At 42.6% G+C, this 15,800-nt stretch overlaps 1 protein-coding gene across 2 annotated transcripts; it reads right to left on the bottom strand.

The window, feature by feature from the left end:
- Window positions 1-1,148: 1,148 nt before the first annotated feature.
- LOC125284675 (guanylate-binding protein 1-like) lies at window positions 1,149-15,525 on the bottom strand. 2 transcript variants are annotated; one of them, XM_048228734.1, is made up of 19 exons: window positions 15,441-15,525; window positions 14,135-14,202; window positions 13,748-13,826; window positions 13,283-13,420; window positions 11,160-11,227; window positions 10,761-10,839; window positions 10,296-10,433; window positions 9,887-9,911; window positions 9,358-9,543; window positions 7,596-7,673; window positions 7,372-7,421; window positions 7,054-7,163; window positions 6,657-6,841; window positions 5,469-5,720; window positions 4,696-4,976; window positions 4,121-4,333; window positions 3,815-3,917; window positions 2,723-2,916; window positions 1,149-1,986 (listed from the first exon to the last, which is right to left on the bottom strand). In XM_048228734.1, the coding sequence occupies exons 1-19, from the start codon at window positions 15,441-15,443 to the stop codon at window positions 1,810-1,812; spliced, it is 2,427 nt and encodes an 808-aa protein (XP_048084691.1). In that variant the 5' UTR covers window positions 15,444-15,525; the 3' UTR covers window positions 1,149-1,809. The 2 variants fall into 2 exon arrangements, with proteins under 2 accessions (XP_048084691.1, XP_048084693.1); XM_048228736.1 differs by lacking the exons at window positions 10,296-10,433; window positions 10,761-10,839; window positions 11,160-11,227.
- Between the last annotated feature and the right edge of the window lie 275 nt (window positions 15,526-15,800).

Genomic DNA, 15,800 nt, shown 5'->3' with positions numbered 1-15,800 from the left:
AATGTTTGTTTGATGCTTGTATGTATGATCTTATTACTTGTTTACCCTGATTATGCTGCTTGATAACGTTCGCATATAAGATAGACTATAGAAGCTTTCGCGTTTGTTATCGTTCTGTTTTTGCCTCAGAGACCATAGCATAGGCCTACTATCTGAAAACCTTTTGGAACTGTGGTTTGTGAAAATAATAGCCTAGAAGCTAGGCATGTAAACTAGGCCTACTGAAACATTCTCAGCTACACCACCACTAACATTACAGCTGTCACTGTAAACTGTTATCCCATCAGTTGTAGTCTGCATGACGTTACATTTTCCAGGGTTCCCACGGGTCATGAAATTTATGAAATATCATGGAATTTTAATAAAGATTATTTCAAGACATGAAAAGTATGGAATTAGTCATATAAAAAAGTTTGGGCACCCATGCTGAAGTTGACTAAAAAGAGAAATAAAAAATCATCTTTTGGAAATTGAATTTTCTGAATAATGTATTCCTTAAAATACAGGGTGCATAAGAATGGGCACTCCTACAGTATGTTAAATTCCCATAGAGGCAGGCAGATTTAAATTTTTAAAGGCCAGTTATTTAATCGATCCAGGATACTATGCACCCTGATAAAGTTCCCTTTACATACAGTACATATATACATACCCCCTAAAACTTTGTAGCAGAAAATAAATGTAGGCCTACATTAAAGGGTGTACTCGTTTTTGCACCTTTGTCCTCACTTTTAGACAAAAGTGTTGTCCTCCTTTATTTTTATGGAGAGAAGTATCGATAAGAAGCGGTATCGGTATCAATATCGGTATTGCTAAAATCCTAACGATACCCATCTCTAACTATATGTTGCAGTCTAGGTGTGGACTTTTATTTTGACACAGGAATTCAGATAAGAACAGAATTGGCCGTTTTACTGGTGAGCAGTCATACAATTACATTGTTGTGTGAGGGCGGTTGGGTTAGTTATTAGCTTTGGTTATAAGTTGAAGTAGGCTACTTTTGCAAGTGAAACCTTTTGAATTCAACCAAGCTCTGTGTCAGATTTATGTTGGATGCCCCCAGATATCTAATTCTTAGTCTAATAGAAATAATAACAAAACCCAGCAGCTGGGTTGTTTTGCATAAAGCCATTGACTCATACACAATCTCTACCACAGGCCCTGCTTGTGCCCATATTGTTTATTACTTTATTCATTTTTGAAGTTCAAACACAGTGTCAGTATAATTACCAAACAGTTATGTCAACCATTGATGTCTGCATCCCAGTTAGGGTGGCATTTCATGGTGTAATCAGTGTGTGTATATACTTTTTGATCCCGTGAGGGAAATCTTTGACATTGGTTTAAATATTACTCAATGTATATGTAAATATATTTTTCTGTGAGGTATTTTAATGACAACCAAACATTCATATTATATGATGTTTGAAAAGCAATGGGTAAACACCCTGCTAAAACAAAAAAGGAACCAACCACTTCAGTAAGGCACCATTGTGCCTACTTACATACATATTTTACTTTATAAGCACCAATATACCTTATATGCAGCATTTAACTTCACAAACACCATTATACCTACTCACATAAGCCACTTTACCTCATGATAAAATTGTGATATAATTGTGACAGTAAAAGCGCTTTATGTGCACAAGATAGGCAAGGTTTGAATGACAGCCTATGCGGCCCCGCATTCTAGTGCCTTTACATGTTTTCCACCTTCTCTACTCACAGCAGACTGTCTACGAGAGCGAGAGCAGTTTCCCCTACATTGGACATGATCTTCCAGGACCTGCTCCATCCTGCTCAGAGCTAAAACATCCAGCCAAAGAATGCATCTCCTATTGAATGCAGACCAGAGCCCAGCTTTTCCCAGAAGCCCGGCTTCTTCTCCTGCTCTTTCTTCTGCTCCTTCTTCAGCTCTCTGATGTCGTCCTCCATGTCCTTAGCACGTCCCGCAAAGCCATTTTCCAGCAGCTCCCGCCGCTCCTGAAACAACACACATAGACGCGCGCACACACACACGGACACAAGATGGAAAATGTATCAAACTGAACACACACACACACACAACATGCAAAACGTATTAAACTGAACACATACACACACGCACACACATCACAAAACATTCTAAAAACTCATGCACAAGATGGAATACGCATCAAATGCAAAAAGAATGTTCAATGGTTTCTTTACAAATGTATCCCCGTAGGATACCGGATTTTCCCTTTAAGGCTGTTGTGCCCTTGAGCAAGGCACTTTACCTCCGAGAAGACTGGCCCTTATAATAATTGATACATGTAAGTCGCTTTGAATAAAAGAGTCAGCCAAATAACTAACTAAATAAAAAGTGTCTACTAAATGAATATGATGCAAATGAAGTGAGTTCACCTGGCCTGGTTACCTTCAGTTTAGCTGTTAGCGTTCCCTTAAATCTGTTTCCATGGCTGTATTGACGTCTTCATTATAGTTATTAGCATTACTTCAGACCTGCCTCCTTGTCTGAGTTACCTTGAGTTTAGCTGCCTGGGCTCTCAGTTTAGATATCAACATTCCATGAAATTTCCTTTGAAATGCCTACCTTCAGTTTAGCAATCCGCATTACATGAAAACTCCTATGCTTCCTTCAGTTTAGCTATTAGCATTTCATGAAAACGCCTTTGAAAGGGCTACCCTCAGTTTAGCTATTAGCATTTCATGAAACCTCCTTTGAAAGGGCTACTACCTTCAGTTTAGCTGCCAGGACCCGCTCTATCTCGGCCTGGGATCTCTTTTTTTCTCGCTCCATCTTGGCCTCCAGCTGACGGATGTTTTCCTCATTGCTACTCTTCAGGTCACTGAGAGCCTGCTGCTGGATCTGGGTCCGTTGTTCCAGAAGTTTCCTTTGCTGCTCTGCTTCCTGCTGCTTTACCTTGTTTTCTGTAAGAGGGAGGGAAATCTGGTGACATTCTGAATAGTGTGCAGAGGTCTTACCACACAGGCTGTCTAGTGTAGAAATAGCCAGAGCCTGCACATGGGTAGAGTGCATGCTGTCTGTTTTTTGTGTAAAAAACAATTTTGGAGGAATTCCTTGTACTTCTTATGCAGGATTGTAGTATTTTGGACATGAAAAAAACTGCATTGCATCACCTTGTACTGCACTTTGGGCAGCCGTGGCCTACTGGTTAGTGCTTCGGACTTGGAACCGGAGGGTTGCCGGTTTGTACCCCGACCAGTAGGAAGCGGCTGAAGTGCCCTTGAGCAAGGCACCTAACCCCTCACTGCTCCCCGAGCGCCGCTGTTGTTGCAGGCAGCTCACTGTGCTGGGATTAGTGTGTGCTTCCCCTCACTGTGTGTACACTGTGTGTTGAGTGTGTTTCACTAATTCACGGATTGGGATAAATGCAGAGACCAAATTTCCCTCACTGGATCAAGAGTATATATACTTATACTTACTTATACTTTATTGTCACAATGCAGTATAGCCTAATGCAGTTAATCTTTCAGATTGCTTATGTAGGTCATGACATTGTGACAGTCAAATCAGCAACAGCAAACTGTGTATTAAGTAGTTTACATACACTCCTCATCTTCATAATGAAAATCATTAGCCATCAAATGCAGTACTTTGGACATGAAAACAATGTATTGGCCATAGCCTAGTGACCTTAAGACAGCTACATGATCAGAAAGAGTAAGCTGGTCAGTCATAACACCCAAGTTTAGCAAAGTTTTACTGGGAATGTAGAGATGAACGTGTCAAATGCTGCTGACAAGTCAAATCAAATTAGAGCTGATGACTAAGAAGAAGCTTTTCTGTCCAAATAGTTCCTCTCACCTTCCATCTTCTTTTGGGCTTCAGTTAGAGAGCGGTCAGCAGCCCGGATGCTCTCCCCAACTACGTTCTTCTCCTTCAGATACTCTGTCAGGACCTCCTCACCCTGACAACACACACACACAAACACACACACACAATAATATGTTTTATTTAGACAGTGATGGGCCAAGTCACTGTTGCTTTAGAAGAAGTGCTCAGTGAAGTGAGGTTCATCTGGGCCTGCAATGACGGCTCCAGGATTGTGTACAGTGAAGGCTCACACGAGGATACAGTCAATATCAAAAAAGACGTCCTGTTTATGCTCACCATAACTCCCTTGCGTTTCTCTGATCTGTAGAGTTGAGCACCTCTGTCGAGTGCACGACGGAAATCTCCATAGCCCCCAGATCTCATGTAGGAGCCGTCCTTCAGTCCCGCATCCAGAGAAGCAAATACACGAGGGATGACTGACCAGCACACCTTTCGAGACACTTTAACATTCTTCTTACAGGACTCGGCATACTTTTTTTCCATGCTGCTCTGTGGAGAGAAAAACAACAATGTTCCATGGAATTAGAAATATCTAGAAAGATTTCTACTATTTTGATATTTTTAAGATCCACACTAAATACATGTGTATTTGCTTTCAGTGTTTATTTGACCTTTGTAAATAACTTTCCCACCCACAACAAGGGACACACAAAAACAAACAAACAAAAAAAGATTCATGTCAATGTGTATCAATACTCTTTAACGTATATTTAGGAATTTGTCAAACTACAAAAAATGTAAAGACTACAAGACTGTTCTGTTACTGAAGCCTGCCGGAGGTCACCTCTCCCACTGGAGCAGCGAACTCAGCTTGGATGTGAGTGAGAGGTGGATGGCTGAACGGCTGGTACCATGAGCTGGAGCTGGTGTTTCTGGTCCTCATCGTTGAAGGATGCGTTGATGAAGATGCTGATGGCCTGTTTGGTTGCAGCAGTGTGGATTGTAGACAGCGCCTCCTGTGTCTCGGTGGGGAACTGCACTTTGCACTCCATCTCTGCCTGGTAGAACTCCAGCGCCTCCTTCACGGCCCGGCCATTCTGGATCAGCGCCAGCGACGCTACAGCACTCTCCAGACAGGGCACCTTCCCACTACGGATCGCCTCCACGTATGTCGTTGCCAGGCTGCCCAGCACTGCAGGACAATACACATTTCCATTATATACCAGCTAATGCTAGCACACATGCCCAATATCAGCTAATGCTAACCAGCACACATGTCCAATATACCAGCTAATGCTGGCACACATGCCCATTGTATACCTGCTAATGCTAACCAGCACACATGTTCATTACTGACTAACATATATTCCCATTGCAGACCAGCACCAATAGGGATGCCCATGACAGACCAGCAACAACAGCAGTGTTGTTCAATATAGTTCCAGCCAGCTTCAGACTAACCAGATACATCCATTAGGACATTGACCAACTACTGTCTATTGGTCCTCTGCTAAAAGCAGAGCATCTCTACTGTCTACTGGTCCTCTGCTCAATCAACCACCTGTACTGACTACTGGTTCTTTGGAATTCAGCTCTGGACAGTGCTGGACTATCTGCTGGTTATCAGGTAGTGACCGGTGCTGGACTATCTGCTGGTTATCAGGTAGTGATCGGAGCTACTCACTCCTGCCGGTCAGCCCCCGGCCTCCTCTCATGGTCTTGACCTTGGCGCTGAGGTGGATGTAGCTGCAGAACTCCTGAGCCTGCTGCACGAAGGTGGAATCCAGGTCATCGTCTTTCAGCTCCTCCATGCGCTTCATCATTTTGCCATTGGCTGGACGGTCCATTACGAAGCAGCGTCGCACAGCGAAGAAATCCATCAGGCTCTGACGCACCTTGTTGTGCTTTTCAACTTCAGGACGGGAGCCAGCATTAACTGCAGACAGAAAGGAACAAGCCCCATTAAGGATAACAGGCTATCTGCACATTTTTGAAGTACAAATTTAATGACTTTTAAGACCTTTTTTAAGACCTCCAAGGATAAAAAATAATACCAATTGCAGAAATCGTCATTATCGTGGGATAGGCAGCTAAAGTGAAACAACTGCAAAACCTGAAGAAATGTTTGGAGTACGCCTTATGTTGAAAATGTTTTGAAAAAATGTTATACTTTATATAAACTTTAAATTTTATACATTATATTTTTGTATAGTTGACTTCTTAATGTCAGAGCGTACCTGAAAAAAATAATCATTTACAGTAGGCCTACATTACAGAGCGCTAACTCTGAAAATCTCTACCTGAAAAAATCTGGGGGGTGGGGATGAGTGAGAATTGGGATTGGGCCTCTCTGTAGATGTGTTAGTGTGTCTCACCTGGTTTCAACTTCAGGGCATTATGGGTGTGTGACTGTGTGCATGCTTTTGTCTGACTATGTGAACATCTGGGTGTGTGTGTGTGTGTGTGTGTGTGTGTGTGTGTGTGTGTGTGGTGGCCTGCTAGGCCTGCTGTTTGTCTCCCTTGTTCAGGTGCGCCTGTAGGCGTGGCCCACGGCTCCTTAGGATGATGCAGCACACCGGTGCACAGGTGTGTGCAGGCTTTTAAGGCGCCTGCTCCGTGTATTTGGAAAGACCTTGTTTGCTTTTTTAACACGCCACACACACACAGCACATTACAATCACTACAACACCCTACCATCACTGACTCTACTCTCTCCTGTTTGTCCCGTTTTTGTGCTTTAAGTTTTGAATAAATGTTCAATTGTTCACTATGCACACCTTGTCTCCCTCTTCTTTGTTGAGGCTTCATTGAGGCCTTAACAGTGTGTGTGTGTGTATGCACGCGTCTTTGTATTTGTGTATGTTTCCCTGACCTTGTTTCAGCCTCAGGGCACTCTCCAGGTACTCATCAGCAGTGATGGTTTTGCCCTTCAGCTCCAGGTCCAGAGTGAAGTCTCTGACCGTCCACACGAAGGACGGAAAGATGCGCATCAGCTCCGTGTTCCTGTTACACTCGCTGGACTTCACCCTGATGTGCTCTGTCAGTTCTGTTACATAACTGTAGGGGGAGCTGTTCAGGAAGCAGGTCACAAACACAGATTTTCTGCAGATGTTTAGATCATCTCAGTAGCACTGTATTAATTTGTTCATTTAAATTTGGAATGAGGGATTGAATTAAGATCATTTGTGTATGCATGTGTGTGTGTGTGTGTTTGTGTGTGTTTATATGTGTGTGCAAGTGTGTGTGTGTGTGTGTGTGTGAAAGGATACTGCAGTTTCTCCAGGGCAGTGTTGTCGATGGTGCCCATGCTGTTGTAGACCAGAGTACTGCTGAGTAGAACAGCCAGACAGAAGATCCATGTGTCGTGTTTCTCATCGCCCTGGAAGTTGGAACAAATTAGTGTATACCTGCTTAGACCTACAGGAACACTGTACTGTGTATGAAGGATAGAATATCATTGTCAATCCTGCAAAATACACGGCAAAGCATGACTTGAGAATAAACAACAAAGCATGACTTGAGAATAAACAACACACACACACACAAACACACACACAGTGATACCCAGACTACCCATACTGCCTCACCTTCTGCACATCTCCCAGCCCCTCTGTGTCCAGCAGCACCAGGGTGTGTCCTGACCAAAGGAGAAAACAAGAAAAATGGCAGTGTCTGTAAATGGATAAACACACGAGCACACATACATTCACACACATTTCACACATTTTGTGTGTGTGTGTGTGTGTGTGTTTGTGTGTGTGTGTGTGTCTATGTGTGTTTGTGTAGTGTGTGTTTAACTGTGCATACCAACCTGGTTTAGAGGGGTGAGGTACACACCACATCCAGATGCCTTTGGTCTTGGACTCGATGGTGCTGCCCAAAGCAAAGCCTGAGGGGGTTACAGTTACCATGACAAAATCCAGATGTATTACAGTTTTTTCTGAATGCTTAAACACATTTTTTGTAACTATGGCTTTTTTTGCAAAACTCTACACACAAATGGCAAAACCACTCACTGAGTTCGCAAAACAAAAAGCACAAACACTGCTTTGCACTCAGTTTGCAATTTTGTAACACACACTTTGCACAACTGTAGGCACAATGGCTATTCTTTACACTATTTTGCCAACTCTCTGGCACACTTTCTCATGTGAAAACTGTTTTAGATATTTAGTTCACTTTGCAATCAGCCTAAGCACTATAAATAAGCCACAGGTAATGTACAATGGGTAATGATGGGTGGAGCAGGAAGAGTGAGAAGAAAAAAAACAGACAAAAACAGTCTACATGTCATGTCAGGCCTGGATACGTCATTCCAGAATATATTTTTCCCGGTGCCTTGGACTAGGACATTGCATGTGATGTAGACAGAATTTTGAGAGAGACGAATCGATGTAGACTGATTTGTTTTGTCTCAGTGAAATGCTATTTTGTGTTTTGACTTGGAAAAACACACTTGTGTTTGTTTTGATGTGTGTAAATAAACACTAGTACTTGAAGTTGGGATCCCTGTATGTTTACAGAACTATGACAAAAGTATGACCTCAAACTGACATAGTCTACCTTGTGCATAGAGAAAGCAAAAGCCAGATGTGTTTTTTATTCATACAATCAGTGTGTTGTTGGCACATGGTGTGCTTACTATTGTGATAGCTTGTGTTTACTGTTAGATACGAAAACACCATTTTTACGAAGGTGTGAAGAGTTAAGCAAGGTGTGTTAGCTTTTGCAAGAGAACTACAATGTTTTGCTGATTGGGTGAGAGGTTTTGCCATTTGTGTGTAGAGTTTTGCAAAAAAAGCCATAGTTACAAAAAATGTGCTTAAGCAATCAGAAAAAACTGTAAGAGCCTCTGTGGATGCAAACAGGTAAGGGTTAAAAATGGAGAGCTTTAGCACAGCGGTAGCGTCGGGGTCCTGAACCCCGAACGAGCTCAGTGCCCACAGGAACCCAAGTTCTAGTCTGACCTGAGGAACCCAAGGTTCCACAAGAACCCAAGTTCTAGTCTGACCTGAGATAATTTCCAGAACCCACTGCCCATCTCTCTCCCTCATTTCCTGTCATGGCTTCACTATCCTGTCAAATAAAGGCCAAACAGGGGGCAGGCTTTATACACACCCCACGGCTGCCCTGATGGAGTTAGAATTAAACACAGGCATTTTATTTGAAATTGAGAAAACAACTGCATTTAAAATTAAATCAATGTGTTGGCTGTAGGATTCGGCGAGGGTTTAATGTACAACTTTAATTTCAGAGCTGTTTATAACCCTTTGGAAGTTGAGAGGGCATTGACAGTGTCCAAATGTAAACGAGCTTATTTGCTAACTCTGGCACATTTACATTTTGAGTGTAATTGAAATGTTGATTAATGTGCATTGTCCCTTTTAAATAAACAAACAAATAAATAAATAAACAGTAAGAGATAGAGCATGGTTGGGTTCTAGTCTTTTCATTCACCCCAAATAAGTTCTCTTCGTATCTACACAAATCTCATTTAATTAAAATGTAAAATGTGAGTCTGAAGAAACAAATTTTAAAAAGAAACATTTGTAAAAAACTGTGAGACTTCAGACCTGCTTGTTTGCCAGCCAGCCGGTTCATGAGGTAGGACTTGCCCGTGCGGTAGAGCCCCACCACAGCCACCACCACCACCGGCTGCTGGATCTGCTCCAGGATCTTCAGCGCCCCCTGCTGGACACTCATGCGCCCATCAGGCCCATTATCAATCAGACACACCGGCTCCCTCATGGAAACAGTTCCTAGAGTGACACACACAAACACGTTAGACAGGCACAACAAGCTCAAGCTTTATTTAAAAGCCTGTAAACCCCACGGAAATCTGACAGGCTAAAAACATATCTTAGTACATCAGTATAGATTTGAACAAACAATCAAAATTGTCATCTTAGCAGTTTGTCAGTCATTGAAGATTGATCTTAGCAGTTTGTCAATCAATTAATGTAATTATGCTCTTGAACAACAGTTTGAACATGTTACCTTCTGAAAATAAATCCTTGGTTGTTTTTGCTCCAGCATTTTTTTTAATAAATGTAGAGACAGGTGCCAGTGCAAATATATTTAAAGTGATCTACTATAGCTCACCTCCTTTAAATGGTGCTCTGGGGACCTGTAGAGATAAGAGTGTGTGTGTTATTTGTTGTTCCTATACTACCACAGGCGAGGGAAAGTTTGTATTTTAAACTTTAATGTCATGATACATATTCATATCTTATGTGGCAATATGCATAACACTGAGTTGAATTGGCAATCATAAAACAAACACAAATCCTCCAACTACTCCTGCATAATTGTATTATTTTCAATGTGATATAAAATTATACTATTTGCAAATGTAACTATATTTAATTAGATTTATTAGTATAGAATAGGACATTTAACAGGCCAGAGAGGCTGTAGTGACCGGTGGCAGAAGGTAGTCACTCCTCTCAGCCATAAACCATCAGGGGTCCTGTGAACCCCACTCCCCTCCTCCCCAGGGCTCCCTACTCACCTCCTCCTGGTTCCAGTGGCTTGTGGTAGGGGTTTCCCAGTCAGAGGGGCTAGGGGCGTGTTTTGAGCAGTAGGGGGCGCTACGCCAGCCATCCACATCCCCGCAGCTGCAGGCGCTGCCACCTGTTGACGTACGCCTCTGAGACAGACAAGACACAAGCACAGATATTTGGGAAGTGTGAAATCAAGTTCAAAACATTTTGCTGATATGTGTCGGTAACAGAACGGGCATATTCCCACAACTGTGGCTTTGTATGACTCGCCAAGACACCAACAAGGCATGCGTTCATTTTGTTTCCTGAAATGAGTTTGAAAATTGAGAGGACACGCAAATTCACGGCACACATTTGCACATGTGAAGCCACGTGCATGGTTGTTTTTACAGTGTTTTATAGGTGGTGTAATAAATACATTGAACAAGAGCTATAGAAGGGCAGAGCTATGAGGCATCACCATGGAAACACACCTTGTAGGCATGGGCTTTGTGTGCGCTGTTCTGAAAACAGTCCTCACAAAACACACAGGTAGGGTCCGAAACGCAGTCCCTGTAAGCACACACAGGCACTGGGATTACCAATAAATAATGATTATGATTTTTTCCATATAATCAAGCAGCCCTACTAAAACCCATACAGTAATCTTTTAAGTGCAATAGAGCCTAGGCTACTATTACTAATTAGGCCATGGCATTAAGCACATGATTGATTGATTGATTTATTGATTGATTGATTGATTTAAAGTCTTTATTGACATTATTGTACAAAGTTTCTTATACAAAATTAATGAAATTAGTATAGACTAGCATCTGTGAGAGCCAGTCCAGTATTGGTATGACCCCAGACCTGCATGTGTGTTATCTACTGACCTGCATGAGTAGATGGTCTCTCCCATCCTGGACACTCTTCCGCACCGCTGCATCCCCCTCTGTCCACTCTGCATTCACAACACACAGGCAACCAATCAGCAGCGCACACCTGGCATCATCTAACCCCTAAGGTCATGGAACAGCAGTCAAAGCAGCTGAGATTAGGGCTGTTGGCTGCAGTGCAGACTAGGGTGTAGCTCAACTGGTGTTCTTATTGCCCTATACTGATAAGGCAAGCTAATATCGCTGATAGACTTTGACACCACATGGAGCACAACCACCGACAGAAAACCACATACTTTACTGTAAATAACAATAAAAGGCTTCATTCAAGTGTGTGTGGAGAGATCTGACCCAAATTGGCCTGGTTCCTATTTTAGGAGAGAAATCCGAGGCTACTTCAAACTTATCACAGCATTCACCTAAAATCTTCAGCAGTCTGTATTCTGTACCCATCTCATGGACATCGTATAGGCCTACTGTATCAGGTCATCAGATAGTTATCACCCAGGGCTGTGGAGTGAAGGGCTGTGATTGGTCTACTACTGGCTCCCAGGCAGCTGATACTGTCTGAGGAATGTTCATGAGCCCCCATGTTCATTCTCCCAGAGTAGCTGCCTAGGAGCTCTAGCTGTTGGCTGCATCAACTCGAGCAAGGTAGAACCGATTATCTTTTTGTTTATTTTTCGTAGGCCTACCTAGAGTAGCCTACTAGGTGACCTAAACTTGATGTCAGAGTTCAGCCTGATAGACTACGAAACACTTGAAAAAACGGTACAGAATCTCAGCTCTTCCACATGTGGCTTACACACTATGCCTACCAATTTCTTCAAAACAGTTTTTCACCTCATAGCGGCGGATGTCCTTCAAATTGTAAATGTATCACTGCTGTCTGGCACTTTTCCTAAGTCACTGAAAACAGCTGTTGTAAAGCCACTTCTCAAGAAGAATAACCTGGATGCCTCCATGCTAAACAATTACAGGCCCATATCAATCTACCTTTTATTGGCAAAATTATTGAAAAAGTAGTCTTTAATCAATTAACCACCTTCCTAACATCAAATGGGTATTTTGATTACTTTCAGTCTGGTTTTCGGGCAAATCACAGCACTGAAACAGCTCTCATTAAAGTTTCCAATGACATGCAGCCTCAACACAGATTCAGGTAAAACATCAGTCCTAGTGCTACTGGACCTTAGTGCAGCATTTGACACTGTTGATCACAATATTTTACTACACAGACTAGAACACTGGGTTGGATTTACAGGCATAGTTATCAGCTGGCTAAAATCATATCTACAAGAAAGGAGCTTCTTTGTTGCCATCGAAACTGTACCTCAACACCAACGTCCTTGACCTGTGGTGTTCCCCAGGGGAGTCGATCTTGGGGCCACTATTATTCAACCTCTATATGCTCCCACTTGGACAAATCATTCAAAATAATTTGATTTCATATCATAGCTATGCAGATGACACACAAATTTACTTAGCTCTATCACCAAATGACTATGGTCCTCTTGAATCTATGTGTCAGTGCATAGAACAAATCAACACCTGGATGTCTCAACATTTTCTTCAGCTGAACAAAGAAAAAACTGAAGTAATTATATTTGGTAAAAAGGAGGAAAGACTTAGGGTTGCCACTCTCCTTGACACAAAAGGGTTGAAGGCAAAGGATACTGTTAAAAATCTTGGTGTATTAATTGACAGTGATCTAAATATCAACAGCCACATGAAAGCGATAAGAGTGTGTGTGTTATTTGTTGTTCCTATACTACCACAGGCGAGGGAAAGTTTGTATTTTAAACTTTAAAAAAAATGTCATGATACATATTTATATCTTATGTGGCAATATGCATAACACTGAGTTGAATTGGCAATCATAAAACAAACACAAATCCTCCAACTACTCCTGCATAATTGTATTATTTTCAATGTGATATAAAATTATACTATTTGCAAATGTAACTATATTTAATTAGATTTATTAGCATAGAATAGGACATTTAACAGGCCAGAGAGGCTGTAGTGACCGGTGGCAGAAGGTAGTCACTCCTCTCAGCCATAAACCATCAGGGGTCCTGTGAACCCCACTCCCCTCCTCCCCAGGGCTCCCTACTCACCTCCTCCTGGTTCCAGTGGCTTGTGGTAGGGGTTTCCCAGTCAGAGGGGCTAGGGGCGTGTTTTGAGCAGTAGGGGGCGCTACGCCAGCCATCCACATCCCCGCAGCTGCAGGCGCTGCCACCTGTTGACGTACGCCTCTGAGACAGACAGGACACAAGCACAGATATTTGGGAAGTGTGAAATCAAGTTCAAAACATTTTGCTGATATGTGTCGGTAACAGAACGGGCATATTCCCACAACTGTGGCTTTGTATGACTTCGCCAAGACACCAACAAGGCATCGTTCATTTTGTTTCCTGAAATGAGTTTGAAAATTGAGAGGACACGCAAATTCACGGCACACATTTGCACATGTGAAGCCACGTGCATGGTTGTTTTTACAGTGTTTTATAGGTGGTGTAATAAATACATTGAACAAGAGCTATAGAAGGGCAGAGCTATGAGGCATCACCATGGAAACACACCTTGTAGGCATGGGCTTTGTGTGCGCTGTTCTGAAAACAGTCCTCACAAAACACACAGGTGGGGTCCGAAACGCAGTCCCTGTAAGCACACACAGGCACTGGGATTACCAATAAATAATGATTATGATTTTTTCCATATAATCAAGCAGCCCTACTAAAACCCATAAAGTAATCTTTTAAGTGCAATAGAGCCTAGGCTACTATTACTAATTAGGCCATGGCATTAAGCACATGATTGATTGATTTATTGATTGATTTAAAGTCTTTATTGACATTATTGTACAATGTTTCTTATACAAAATTAATGAAATTAGTATAGACTAGCATCTGTGAGAGCCAGTCCAGTATTGGTATGACCCCAGACCTGCATGTGTGTTATCTACTGACCTGCATGAGTAGATGGTCTCTCCCATCCTGGACACTCTTCCGCACCGCTGCATCCCCCTCTGTCCACTCTGCATTCACAACACACAGGCAACCAATCAGCAGCGCACACCTGGCATCATCTAACCCCTAAGGTCATGAAACAGCAGTCAAAGCAGCTGAGATTAGGGCTGTTGGCTGCAGTGCAGACTAGGGTGTAGCTCAACTGGTGTTCTTATTGCCCTATACTGATAAGGCAAGCTAATATCGCTGATAGACTTTGACACCACAGGGAGCACACCCACTGACAGAAAACCACATACTTTACTGTAAATAACAATAAAAGGCTTCATTCAAGTGTGTGTGGAGGGATCTGACCCAAATTGGCCTGGTTCCTATTTTAGGAGAGAAATCCGAGGCTACTTCAAACTTATCACAGCATTCACCTAAAATCTTCAGCAGTCTGTATTCTGTACCCATCTCATGGACATCGTATAGGCCTACTGTATCAGGTCATCAGATAGTTATCACCCAGGGCTGTGGAGTGAAGGGCTGTGATTGGTCTACTACTGGCTCCCAGGCAGCTGATACTGTCTGAGGAATGTTCATGAGCCCCCATGTTCATTCTCCCAGAGTAGCTGCCTAGGAGCTCTAGCTGTTGGCTGCATCAACTCGAGCTAGGTAGAACCGATTATATTTTTGTTTATTTTTCGTAGGCCTACCTAGAGTAGCCTACTAGGTGACCTCGAGAAACAGAGGAAGAAACAGAGGGAAACAGGCTATGTCAACCTAGGCTACAAATACAGGGTTTGTACTGTTACAATTATTGGATTGAACACGCACAGTGGCCCTTGTTCATGTTGTAGACCTAGCAGCTACAGCACTTGTCATGACATTTTGAGTCTATTTGGAGGCACAAAGGCACAGCTCAGCCTATGCCCCATACAGCTAACTCGCGTATAGGCTATATAGGGCCTACCACTGGTTTTTGCACGTTTTTTCCGACCGACAGTAGGCCTAGGCTATTGTGAACATGATTAACTGCGCTCTGAGTTAAAAGGGGGAGTTCTCGTCGTCCGGATCAAGCTTAACGATGGACATTCCTTACAAGTAATCTAAAATGGAAAGTCCTGCAAAGCTTCATCAGTGTCAACTGATGCCTAGGCTAGCCTAGCTCTAGGTGTCGATTAGCCAACTCCGAATGCACACGATTGATCTCAGACCATAATAGTTTGTTTTGTGGAAGATTGTTGACAATGGCACTTAAGGTAGCCTAGCCTAGTCGGACTAAAATGCATCAACAACAAATTAGGATTTTAACAGTGCTTACCATAATTGTTGTCAATCCTGCTCTGACCCAAACCCGATTTCTCGTGCCTCACGTTCACATAGACAGTAAAAGAAACGTTCACCGGGTGAAAGTGAAAGTGAAAGTAAAACTGATTAACCTGGACGCACCAGGACGCGCCCCTTCGCTGCCCTTCAGTCGAGTGACTTCCCGGAAATCAAGGAAAAACGGATCAGAGAAGTGTTGCAGTTTGTTATTTCTAAACATAGGCCTATTAAACAGTGGTGCGTTGCATGGCCTATGCCTAAACCGTTGTTGGCGCAAGTGCAGGCAATTGTTTTCTTACTTTCAGATTTTATCCCCCGAGCCTGATGAATTTAATACAACAGTGTGTTTCATTTT

The sequence above is a fragment of the Alosa alosa genome, chromosome 19, assembly GCF_017589495.1.
Source record: "Alosa alosa isolate M-15738 ecotype Scorff River chromosome 19, AALO_Geno_1.1, whole genome shotgun sequence".
NCBI lineage: Eukaryota > Metazoa > Chordata > Actinopteri > Clupeiformes > Clupeidae > Alosa > Alosa alosa.
This window is presented reverse-complemented; position numbering and strand designations above follow the sequence as displayed.

Coding starts and splice junctions, on each gene's coding strand:
- LOC125284675 (XM_048228734.1), bottom strand. Junction 7,674..9,357: donor GCTGGCTGGCAAACAAGCAG/GTCTGAAGTCTC, acceptor TAACCCCCTCAG/GCTTTGCTTTGGGCAGCACC. Junction 7,164..7,371: donor GGCTGGGAGATGTGCAGAAG/GTGAGGCAGTAT, acceptor TCCAACTTCCAG/GGCGATGAGAAACACGACAC.